This window comes from Marmota marmota, unplaced genomic scaffold (assembly GCF_001458135.2).
Source record: "Marmota marmota marmota unplaced genomic scaffold, marMar, whole genome shotgun sequence".
Taxonomy (NCBI): domain Eukaryota; kingdom Metazoa; phylum Chordata; class Mammalia; order Rodentia; family Sciuridae; genus Marmota; species Marmota marmota.
Window position 1 is genome coordinate 19,061,765 of NW_025999949.1, and position 13,499 is coordinate 19,075,263.

Consider the following 13,499-nt stretch of genomic DNA (forward strand, 5'->3'; position numbering starts at 1 on the left):
TCAAATTCTCTTGTGTTTGGCATTATATGTCCCGAGGCTGTGTTAACATGTCAAGAAATTTTCTATTATCTGCATAATGACTTATTATGTAAATTGTTGTGTAATGAACCCTTTAGATGTAGCTAAGCTTCTTGCCCCAATTCCAGTTTGTTTAATATTAATATAGTTTCAATATTTGTATTTGGTATTACTTTTCTGGTATATATCTCTTTATCCTCTTAGTTACAGCATTTCCATGCTTTCATATTTTAGACCTTTCTAAATAAGATATGCCAAATTTTACTTTTAATTTGGTCTTACGATCTTTCTTTTAAAGTTTAGTCCATTCTATTGTTTTTGATAATTATTTGGATTTATATTCACACCAAATATTTGCTTTCTGTTTGTCATACATATGTGTACGTATAATGTGTAAATACATATATGTGACAAACATAAATAATTGGCATTTTATATACTTTTTAAAAATTCTCATTCTTTTTCTTTATACTCCACTAAATTATAAAATTATGATATATCTGTAATATTTATTGTTTGCCTAGAAATCTTGGCAGAAGTATTTAATCAGTTTAAAAGAATATTTTAGCTTCTTTTAAATCAATATGATATCCTTGGAATTCTTTCACCTTGGATCATCCTTTCTGTAATTTATATTGTTTTGCTATCCATTATTTTAGTGATGTCTTCATATTGTTTTGCTATCCAGTATTTTAGTATTATTATCAAAATTAGACATCTAAATTATTATTACTACTTATTACAAATTAATATTTATTAAGGCTTGCCTACATTATTTGATATTTCTTACAATTTCTTCCAGTATCATTTTTTTATCTCACTTATCTCATTTGAATCTTCCTTCAGAAAGAAACTATTGGTACTAAATTCTTAGTTTTGTTCACCTGAATTGTTTGTTTCTGACAGCATCTGGGATGTTGTCAACAGACGGTTTGATGGTTATTACAGATTTTGCTCTGTTCCCATCACAACTGTAGAAAGAACATCTGACCATTCACCTGACAGTCACCCATTGTTTTTTCCAACTCATGCATAGCATATCCTTTTAAATTTCTCATTTTAGAAAAAGCAGTTCCCATTCAGCTCTTACCTGACCAATCATGGACCCAAGTTCACATTTCAGTGCCTTGTGTGGGCTCTAAAACACAGCTCTGCTGCATGCCTGGGCATTCTTCTCTATCCTCCCCAAGGGAAGTCTCAGTGCTCATGTTTGCTATAGTTTTTCTATTTCTTCTCTACTCCTGGATCTTAAGAATTCAGTTCTTAATTATAATAATGCATATTTTATTTTAACAGTGTTAAATAATAAGCATCTGTAGCTTGAGGGGTTTCAAGTGTTTTTTCTTTGTACTATATACTGCAACCAGTTGTAAAATATTTATGACCTTAGAGTCAAATGAGAAAGTAGCAACAGAGAAGTGAAAGAGAAAGTTTGGACTCCGAATTGAGAAAAAAAAATTTATAAAATAAGAGAAAAGCTAGTGAAGCTTTCAGATATTTTGATTAAAGAATAATAAATTCTTTAAGATATGATATAAATAATATTTAATAAATTTCATCTGATGAATTGAACATGGTTTGATTATGTTCTCACTTAAGAATTCAAACAGTAGTATAATGTTCCCATTAAACCATAAGTTAGGAGTATAAGAAGGTCCCTGGTTTTGAGAAATGATACCTCTGGCATAAATATCTGGGAGACAGTCACATTTGGACAAAACCTTCAGATCAAACCAACCAGTTAAGATGCAGAATTTAAGAGTTGTGATAAATGAGTATGTTAACTGGCATATATTTCACTGCAAGGAACAGAAATTTTGATTAATGTAGTGATATAACAAGATTGATAATAAGGCATTTATCATTTGTTCAACAAAATTTCAGAGGTAAACGATCCCAAGACAAATGACATTCCTCACCTTCTTCAAGGACCTGGGGTGTGCCAGCTTCCACATTGCTTGCCTAGGCTCTGTTTCTTGGTCCAGTTGGTCAAAGCTATTGAACATGACCATCCTTCGACTTGCAGAGAAAAGCTGGGAAAACAAATGTCTGCCTTTTTTTTAGTCTTTCTAGAAGCAGGCATAAAAGGGAAGAGAGGTTCAGGAAAGGTTCCTCCATAGCCAGCTGACAGTATGTGATACTGAGTAAAAACCTTTACCACATAAATAAGAGGCATGTGTCTACACAACACAAGTACATGTGTATATGCTCATATGTGTATCTCATATGTAAACACAGGTGTAGTGTTCGGATATATGAAAAATTTCTACACATTAAAAAGAAAAAAAATCAGGTAACCCAATAAAAAAAGGCCAACTGTATAAGCAGGTAGTCACTGTGAGGATAAAATGCAAATGGAAAAACTTATTAAAACATATGTAATCAGTAGAATTCTGGGAAGTGAAAATTAAAACAGGAATAAGATATTTTTTTTTACCAATTAGGTTGGTAAAAATGTAAAGTTTGGTACTCTCCAGTGTTGGTTAAAATTTAAGGAAACAGGGATCCCCTTAAACTATCAGTAGATGCATAAACTAGCACAGCTATTTTTGAGTACAGTTTAATAATATATCTTCATATTCATCACATTTCACCTACAATTTTATTTCTTCTTCTGAGAAACATGAACATTTTTACTTAAGGGATAGATGAGGATGTTAACTGAAACATTGTTTAAATAATAAAAAGTTTTGGGGGAGGGAAACTATATAACTCAAATAATAAAATAATGGCTAGATAAACTATTACATGTTTAACATTTGGATAATGTTATACATTGGTTATATACAATAGTTAAGAAGAATGAGTTAATATTTATATGATATAATGCAGAAAAAAATCTCTAAAACATATTTAGTTAAAAAATTCAGACCTATATGAAAAGAATGGCATTACATGTTTAAATTATATACATCAAATAATACCACAATAATGCTATAGGCAGCATTTGCTATAGATACATATACACATACATATAATGCAGTTCTTTATATTAAACACCTTGAAGATGAGCAACCAAATGATGTTGATGAGGGAGTGGACTTAAGTGGTGAAAAGAATAGAGAGAATCTTGAAATCACCTAAAGCAGGGTATTCCCAGGCAGCTTGGGTGTTCTGCTGATGGTGTACAGAACCATATTTAGTAATCTTGGATGTTGCATGAAATACATTGGAATCACACAGAGTGAAAGTTATCTTGTCTTAAATGACTTGTCAATCCTCCTGCTCGAGTAAAAAGAGAAATTCTATCTGGTTTTACATAGGTCTTTTAATACAGTTACTTCCCTTTTATCAAACAGCAAATTCTTAGCTCAGACTTCAATAGGAGAAAAATCTAGCTCAATTTAATAATACCATTTATACTATATTTATTTTTAAAGTGACCCATGTTTATAAAGTGATTCTTTTTTCCATTTACTGTAATGCCATATTTGATTTTAAAATAGATTTATTAAATGCAATAGTCAATGAAAATATTCAGAGACTATATATACATATTTATTCATATGTTTAGACACATATAAGCATATATCCAAATAATATACACACATATTACATATGTAGATATGTATCTACAGAAAACTGGTAAACAGTTTAGGTGGTCCACTAATATGTCAGAAATCTTGGAGCAACTTCAAATGACTAATGACTAATCTAATTGTCTTTATTTTCTGTGTAAATAAAAACAATATTATGGTTACTTTCATAGGCTTTTTGCAACTTAATTGAAGAATTTAATCTGAAAGTTATAGTGTAAAACCTACATAATTTTAGACCAACAAATATCTTATTATTTTTATTCACGAGTAACAGTAGTCTCATATAAGCATTAAATAAATAGACCTATAATTTTTTCAGGATTTACAAGGATTTGGCATAGTAAGTTTCCTCAAACTATGAAATCATCCACAGGGAGGGCTGGAGCTGGGTGGCAGAGCTCCAGTTACAGAGCATGATGAACATATACCAGTACACAATGTGTGGGCTTTATATAAAATAATAATGACATAATCCAATATTATGAAGAAAAATGAATGAAATGTACTGTTTTGAGATTTGTCTTTGAGCTAATACTTAACATCTGTTTGCCAGGGTGGTCCAGGACTCCGAGGACCAAAGGGCCAACAAGGTGAACAGGGCCCAAAGGTAATATGCACTCTCTGTCTCTTTCTTCCTCCCTCTCTCCCTTCTCCACCTGCCTCAACTAGTTATTGTTTGGAGTTAAGTCTGGCCTAATTTATCTTTGTGATCTATATGAAAGTTGCATCTAGTCCTTTCTTTTTTATTTTGTAAGTCTCATGCTTTTTAATAAAAGTATTTAGTAATTCAGCCAAAGAACAATCTCTGGGTCAGAAATAAGAGTGTTAATGTTCTGAGTGGTTTAATCTGCAAGGAAGTTTTCTCTCTCTGGAACATTTTTGTCTTCATCCATCTATAACAAAAATGTATCTTAAGAGGAGTTGTGCAGAATCACAGCTTGACATCAGTCCCTTCCAGGTAATTTCTCAGATTTTATATTCTTCCTCTTCCTTTACCACTGTATATATCAAATATACAGCTTTGTTTTCCATTCTTACTGCTCAAGGCCACTAAGTGTGGTGGTTTAGGTTGTACACTGTACAAAAGCGCCAACCAAATAGACCAGGCCATGCCAAGCCACGTCAAGAAGCATGTTTTTCTACTTTACACAAAGGCATCCTAAGGACTGGCAGGAGCCCAGCCACTAATTGATTTCAGGCCTCATCCTTTTCTCTCTGTCTTTTGGAAAATCTTCTAACTGGTCTCATGTCTCCAGTGGCTTGACTTTCTGATTGATTCTTCACATCTGCCCCCAGATTAATCTCCCTTAAGTCTATGCTGGATCTTATCATGCTCTTTAAAAACCTGCAGAGATGTGCTATATTGTCTTGAAGATACAATGCACCCTCTTTGGCATGATATTGAAGGTCCTTTGTAATTTGACTTCCCATCTCATTTTCATGATGCTATTCCATATGCTTTCTTCTCCATCCATCTTGCTTGATTTACTGTTTCAATGTGGTAACTTATTAAATTTATATAACATTTACTCATAGAGAAAAGAACATTACAAATTTTTTATTGTCAATTGGAAACAGATGAAGCAGGGGAAAATGTGGGGATAAATCAGAAATAAATAAAGTTGAACGTAATTAATCAGGTCCTACCCAATTGAAAGCTCAGATCATAAGATGTTTCCCTTTTTTTTTCATTTTCTGGGATAGACTGATGTCTTTCCATAAACTCCATCGCTAATAGCACTGTAAGAAAGGCCCATGGTTGGAGGCCTCTTTTCAAAAGGATGCTGGTTGGTCCTCCTTTGTTGCACCTGCAGGCAAGGCCTGTGAGCTCTTGTGGATTCTGGTTCCCTCCTCCCAACACGTCTGTCAGCCCGATTTCTTTAATTTTCTAACCTCTTACTGGACAATGGTTCCAATCATGAATATAAATGAACTTGTAGATGTTTGGTGATCCCAGACTCACCTACTTAGTCCTGTTATCCATTTCCACAGGACTGCAACTGATATGGTTTATCTCTGTATGACAATTTTGACAAATTCCAGATACTAGAATATAGAAGGTTTTGGAAAAACTCTTATTGGACAAAGAATGATCACATGCCCACTAGTGTGTAGAGTGTTGGAACAGACTATATCTTCAATGTCAAAAGCCCCATTATGTATTCTGTTTTATATTGTTGCAGAAAATAGTAGAAATTTAGAAGCACAAAGCAACTGTGCTGATGAAACCTTTCAGTCAATTTTGTCTCATATTTTATAGAATGGATTGGACCACCTTCTTTCTGCCCCATTCTTATGCTTCATTCCTTAATAACATTCAAATGATATATTACTACACTATTATAAATATTAAGTAATATTTATGTCATCTCCTCTCTCCTCCAGTCTATTTTTTTAAATCCAGATTTATTCCTGGATTCATTCAGTGTATTCAGTGCATCCATATCCTCACCTCCCAAACAATTCTAACCAACATATGAATTCGGACCCCCTAAGGATCCTGTGAAATTGCTCTCATTAAAGTCACAAATGATCCATATGTTACCTATCTTTTGTTTCTTATGTCACTTGAGATCTGTACCATCATTGACTTGCTTGGATACCTTTCTCTTTGAATTTTTTTCCTGCTTTGAACTTTTCTGCATCACACCATTTTTATTCTCCTCCTAATTTTAGGCTTTCCCATTTCAGATTCTTTCCCAGGCTTCTCTTCCCCTCCTTTCTACCCAATTTTTATCCAATTTTTATTTACTTTATCTTTTTCTCTATCAACATATTCTCCTTAATAACTGCAACCATAAATAGATCTTCAAGTACTCCAAAATCCATTCCAGCTCAGAGCTGGCCTGACTCCTGAACCATTGGATATTTCCTGCGTTTATCTCCATACCACCTAAATATTAACTCAGTCTGCACTTATTGTTTTGTATTCTTTGTCCCGAGTCATGGATTCACTAATCTCACATGATACCCAAGTTATATATCCAAAGCAAATGAAATCAGTATGCCCCAAACATCTGCACTTCCATGTTTATTGCAGCACTATTCACAATAGGAAGGAGTGGTAATAACTCAAGTGTCCATCAGCTGGAGGAGACTATGTGGTACATAAACCATGGAATGCTAATAAACCATAAGAGTGGATAGGATCCTCTCATTAATGACAATGTAGATGGAATTCTGGAGGTCATTATGTTAAATGAAATTATCTAGGCAGTTGAGAGTAAAATCATGGTTACCAGGGGCTGGGCAGAGTATTGAGGAGATAAAGGTTGGTCAACAGCTCCTCAGTTACAATTAGGAAAAGTAAGTTCTGTTGCACAGTAGGGTAGCTATGTATAATAATACTTATACAGTTGACTGTTTTCACCACAATGAAATGATAGGTATTTGAGGAGATAGCTATGCTTACCCTGATTTGAACATTACACAGTGTTTACACGCATCAAAACATTTCATGGTACCCTTTTAATGTGTATAATTATAATGTTCCAATTAAAAAATAAGATACCCTTTATCTTGGGGGGGTCTTATTAAAAAAATAGCTTTAGGCGGAGTCACTGAGATAAGGAAGAAGATGAAGTTGAGGATAAGTAGATTTTTCTGGGTCTAAGTTTATAAAGGAGGTGTAGTTTAAACCACAAGGTCCTAACTACAGAAGTAAGGGTTGCTGAAGTAGAAAAGATGTCTGATCCAGAAAATAAAGGAAATGAAATAATATTGAGCCTTGGGTCCTTTGGTGGATATTGAGGAGGTTCAGGGTGAGGGCGGAATCAGGATGAGGAAGACAACAGGTAGGCACAAAATCCTTTGTGCCGAGGAGTGTCCTGAGGGGACTTGACAGGGGTGAGGTGGAGAGGGTGCAGCTCCTCTGCTTCACCTGGAAGGCTGAACCTTCACAGCCCAGGAGGCTGGTCTTGAAGCTCTTACCTCTGTGGAGTTTGTTATGGAGTGTGGAGGGTCTGGTTACTCACATCATAATTATGCCATAATTGGCACAGCATTCTCCTTTGTGGAAGCAAATAAATAAATAAACAAAATTGCAGCAGCCCCTTGTGTTTATTCTTATGGTGTGCTGATGATCTTTTCCCTGGAAGGTAAATAATTTGGTCTTTGTTTTTAATATCCTGGGGAAAATTATATAGAGATAAATTATCAGTGCTATAAGTGGAAATAACCTTTTAGGTAGCAGAGGTTCTAACGTACTTCTAGGATGACTTTTCTCCCTTGCATTCTAGGGACCAGATGGCCCTCGGGGTGAAACAGGCCCTCCAGGACCTCAGGGTCCCCCTGGGCCCCAGGGACCAAGTGGTCTGTCCATTCAAGGAATGCCCGTGAGTCTTGTGCACATATTCAAATGGGTTTCATTGTCATCACTCTTCCATGAAGTTATGCAGAAAGAAATTTTGCCCTCTGTCCCTTTGAAAATAATAATTGATTCAGATTTCCTTTATTAGCTATGGCTACAGTCAATTTTTTGCTCAATGATGGGGGTCTTTGAACAAACAGGTGCACATACCAAGAGTACATACATCTACAAGCATTTTGTCCACAAAGGAAAATCAGGATTTAATATATGTACATTGCTTGTTTGATTAAATTCTTAGTGGATGTGATAACAACCAGAAAGTAACAAATGTTGCACAAATGTAAGCATTTGTTATTGATTTATAGTAATTGTGGATGATGATTCATGAAACCTATTTAATTATGATCTTTATCTCAATGGGCATCAAAGTGCAATCCATTGAGAGTTTTATATTTTAGATGGTATATGTTATACAGCTGCTTTTCTTTAAAAAACTATTTTATACCATTGGAAAAAAATGTAATTCCATTAACTGATCTTCATTAATGTTACTATAGGAATCTAGATTTGAAGACTAATACTAATCTTAAATTAACATTTGAGACACAGTTTTTAACAATCTTTTTTTATGTCCCCCTAGCTGAAAAGTTTTCCCCTTCAGTGTTGTTTTGCACTTTAGAAAATATTAATATGCCAATTTATATAATCATACTATTATTAACAGTAAATATTTGTTGTAGTGTTACCATCTGCCAGGTTCTGTTTTTGCTTTTCCATTCTATGTTTTTCTAGCCAAATACAGATCTCTATAGTATGAGATCTTAAAGTATAAACTACAAATCACATTGAAATATTCAACTTTCCCCTTCATGTATTTACGGTCTCAGCTTAGCCATATGGGACTGTATATTTTGTGTTGAAGCTGTTCTCCTGTATAAATGTTCAGTTCAATAGAAAGGTTTACATAGATGCTCTAGCATATATGAGAAGTGAAATATACTGTTTGGATGTTACTGTGAAAACAATTTAATATTGAAAATGTTATAACAGTGGGGGGTGCGGTGGAGAAAAGACTAAGAATTTGCTTATGTGAACTTAACTCTGCGTTCTTTTGGCTATTCAGGGGATGCCCGGTGATAAAGGAGAGAAAGGAGACACTGGCCTTCCAGGTCCACAGGTATTTTATGTTCATAGTCTGTTGCTCTCAGCTCCATAACTTTGGCAAGGAGGAAAGGTCGTGGCTTCTGAAGTCAGTTGTGACCTTGACAGTGGTTCCCATATCAAAGATGTTGGTTTGTGTTCATTTACATTAAGCCCTTTCTGAGAGCCACTGGATGCCCTCAATGTGAGCTCTTGTGGGGAATGTTCCTTTTTGGGGAATAACTTCTGGGTCAGAATTCTAAGTTACCAAGGGTTCCCCTTATTGCTCATAGATTTGTTTGGAGCCCTTGATCCATTTCAAGGAAGCTGGGTGCTAGGATAAGTCATGCTTTAAATCTGACTCTTCTGCCCAATTTTTCTACCTAGGGTATGCCAGGAAGTGTGGGTTCACCTGGACGTGATGGCTCACCAGGCCAGAGGGTAAGAATTTACCTAGGGTTGGTTCTTAGCAAAGGGGACTTCTCCCAAGTTGCTCTACTGCTGACATGTTCTTATGTAAGGAAGGTTTTGTTTTTGGTTTTCTCCTGTCAATTTGTATTCTACCTACTGTGCATCCATTTCCCTTCACTAAGTAAGAATGCCGTCTATGTCCATTACTTCCACCAAACTTTCCCAAATTAGCAACACCCCTTTCTAAATGCTCCCAAACTTGAACATAATTTGCAATGAACTGCATGCATTGATTTAATAGATTTTTCTAATTCTGTCAAATCTTTAAAGCACAAACCTAAAGGAAATCAACAATCATTAATTGAAATTTAAGGAATATGGTTTATAAAGAAACTTCTCTATTTATTTAGTATATTTCGATTGTCTCTTCTTTTGACCTGTTCAAGTGGATAGCAGTAAAATAAGGTATAAAATCAGGAAAGAATAAGTTAACATCCGTTTTTTGCATAGTCAGCAAGTTTGCACCAAGCCAGGCTTGAGGTTTTTGTTCTCAAAAAGTACTTAGCATATTGGCAGGAAATGCAACTAAATAAGAAATTATATCATATGCTATGATAGGGTTAGGACCCTGTGGAATACAAAGAATCCATGGTTATCAATAACTAGACCAGACTTAGTGGGTCAGGAAAAGCTTCCCACAGGAGGCACCATCTAGGCTGAGACTTGATGGCAAGACAGAAGGTGGCCAGGTGGTAAGGAAAGGAAAACTTGCAAGCAGAGAAAACAGCACAGACTAGGATGGAGGTGAGAAGAAGGTGGAGCATTCCACCATTGCATATAGTTGAGTGTGGCTGGAGATGAGCTTGCATATGTTTAGATATAAGGAGTTTGTCAAGAGACAAAGCTGGAGAGGTAAACACACATTCATTTAAAGCATCTATTTTGCCAAGGATTTACGTAAAACAAGTCATTAAGTTTTCATCAAGGGAGGGAAGGACCATCTTCTTAATCTGCCACATGTTTACACATGTTTCAACAGCTCCACAGTTTCTAACAAGACTGAATTATAGAGAATGGCAACCACTTAGAGCCAGCAAATAACACATTTGGTGTTCACTGGGGGTTTCAGTTCAATATTCATGAGGCCAGCAAACAGTTGCAAGGAATACTCAAGTAATTCTCTGCTCAAAGCCTGCCTTTAGGTCAGGGCAACTATGCTGCTCAAAAATATGGAAATTGATTTTTTTCCTATGGAAATGTAGGTATAGGCTCTTAAGTCCCTTTCCATTTTTTTAATATGAAACTTTCATTTGCCTAAAATCTCATAGTAGTCTCTGTTCATCCAATGGAATTAGCATGTAAAACATGTCTAGGTGAATGTCTAAAGAAGTCATTCTGTGAAAGTCAGATTTATGTAGGGCTTTTGCACATGTGGAGGGAGTGTCTAGAAATATTTATACACCCTGGCACGGAGCTTTAGTTAAGATCCTGTGTGGTTACACACCTAGATTCCTTCGTGGTTCCTGAAGGTCTGAAAACGGCAAATCCAAAGATTTGGTTGAGTGAGTTTATTTGATTTATCTATGCGTAGAGCACAGTGTTGGCAAAGAACTCCCAAATTAAACATGTTAGATTGGTGTTTGAATCATTTGGTTTTAGAATTCTTTCTTTTAAAATCAATATACCAACACAGAGTTCTTATAAATATTTTGCTATTCCTCCAAACATGTTGTGTTCTCCTATAGGATTAAAGTCTTAGAGCTGTAATAAAGTGATAAGATATCTTGGATTTTATTTTCCTCTCTCCCTCAATCTAGAAATAAAACTTTGAGGGTGTGTCTAATTTCTACTTTGAATACTTGGATAGGAATGGGCTTCCTTTTAAAATATGGTTTTCAGAGGATATTCATTTATTATAGGGCCACATTTAAAATAAAAAGATTGCATAAATCTGGTGGTTATTGTTTTAGAAAAGATATTTGAGGGCAACACCATTCTGGTACACATCTTGAGGGGATGCCATCCACACAAAATGGAAGGCTGGAAATGTACAACAGACAGCTCTGCCTGGACCACACATAGTTTTCAATTAGCCATATCTTAACTGATACACATATAATCTTAACTATAACGTGCCATTGACTACACTCAGTCTGCAAAGAGTTGCTCATTATTGACTGCAGAGAATAGTGAAGAGGAGATAATTTCAATAGTTAAAGGAAGTAATTTGCAGACCAACTACCTGGAGGAGATGGGAGGATGGGGTTGGGTGTAGAGCATGACTGTTCCCCTGGGCCAGAAAAACAAATGGGTCTTCTCACGGATTCTAAAGAAGAAATGAGGGAAGGCTGTATGAAAACACTCTTATTCAGTCTTGTTTAGTCAAGTGATTAGAGGGCTTAAGTATAGTAAAATTCGAAAACAATAAGATAGATACTGAGGTGGGGTTGTAAGGCAGAAGGCATGGGGCCAACTTTAATGGGGGTGAACAGAGCTAAGATGAGAACCACCACAGAAGACATGCTCTGCTGAAGGGACAGGTCTCCCTGATCAGGCTGCTAAGAGTGCTAAGAACAAACACCTCAGGATTACTCATGCTCTGCCTTAGGCCTCTAAGCCCAATGGCAGGAACTGTGGCATAGCACAGACTGAGCACTAGCAGAATGATGAGTCTTGCTTCTGCAAAGTACCTTCCAGAAAATTTCCAAGGAAGGCTTTCTCCAGGAAATAAGGAAGCAAAGCTGTTTTTCCCCCTTCACTGTCAGAACTTAGATCACTGAGCAGTACTTTATTTCCCTTGATCCTGTGTGAGCAAAGCCTACTCTAGGCACAGAAGGAAGGAGCTGCAAAGGACGCTTGGTGACATCCAGTGAGTGCTTCTGCTCCTTGGAGAGTCACCAAGGGAGGGTCTGCACTGGCAGTGGTGGCAGGCCACTATTCCTTACTGCACAATCTTTCTTTTTAATCTTTTCCTTCTCGTGTTAATGGCAAGAACTCAGGGGCAAAGCCTAGCACCATCACCCTGAGTGTTAACTCGGGAAAAGTGAGCACCTCTTTTCTGAAGCCGGTGCCAGTGTTACACCGGAATTTACCTGAAAGATGGGAGATCTTAGCAAGTAATAAGAGAAGGTGAAACATCTCCTCTTTGAATATTTCTAGCTGATTCTGGCTTTTCCCAAGGGGAATCTTGGATTCTAAGAGGCAGCTCTTATTCAACTCGGCCTGAGGCCATAAGCAAGTCCAGCCCAAGCTGGACCTCTTCACCCAACAAATTTCCGCCTCTGGCTGGGAAGCCAAAAGACCACTGTGCAGGCCACACTGAACAACAAAGCACGTTCACATTTAACTTCTAAATGCAGTTCTGTGTCCAGGGTTCATTCCCAGTTATTGCAACTAAAACTATTCTGGTCTTATCTTTCTTTTCTGCTGTAAATCTTGTCATTTCCCTCTTATCTCCTTTCTCTCTCTTGGTGTCTGTGAGCTCGGGGCCTCTCTTATGATTTCTGAGTTCTTCTGGTATATGTTGGACTTTACAGCCTCCACCTTAGACATCCAGATGGTCCTTAGGGAAACCAGAAAGAACAGACAACATGATCGATTGAACGATCAATCAATAGATAATTGTAAAAAAATAAAAATAAAAACCAACTGCCTTTCTACTTCTGAGGGTTACTACCAATTATCTGGCCAATAATCCCAATAGATGCTTTAAAATCATGTTTAATTTCCAATTCCTGAAATTTCTTTATGAAGTCAGAGAGAGGTGAAATAGAAGTCATAAAGAGATTTGTTTTTATAGCATCTGGAAGGCACTCGTACAGTATGGCCTTTGTGTATATCAAACCCACATAATTAGCAAGCATGTTTCAAGTGTCTTTTCAAGGCAGAATCCAAGAAAATATTTTAGAAAACCAAAATATTGTACTGGAAGGCATAGGATGCTAGCTTCTAACTTACAAGTAAGCTTAGTTCGGGTGCTTCTTTGCCCCCAGGTTACTGCTCCCTGCATACCTATGCCATAACCACAGCCTGCCTTCCTCATCTATAAAAGATGAAATACTGTGGAAAGTATTCTGCATCTG

General features: G+C 36.3%; 1 protein-coding gene across 5 annotated transcripts in view; it reads left to right on the forward strand.

Moving 5' to 3' along the window:
- Window positions 1–13,499, forward strand: part of Col14a1 (collagen type XIV alpha 1 chain) — a 201,008-nt gene that overhangs the window by 143,609 nt on the left and 43,900 nt on the right. For all 5 annotated transcript variants that reach the window (XM_048802064.1, XM_015486420.2, XM_015486421.2 and 2 more), the window contains exons 37-40: window positions 4,111–4,164; window positions 7,796–7,891; window positions 8,990–9,043; window positions 9,394–9,447. In XM_048802064.1, coding sequence (XP_048658021.1) covers window positions 4,111–4,164; window positions 7,796–7,891; window positions 8,990–9,043; window positions 9,394–9,447 — 258 coding nt within the window. The remainder of the gene's footprint in view (window positions 1–4,110; window positions 4,165–7,795; window positions 7,892–8,989; window positions 9,044–9,393; window positions 9,448–13,499) is intronic.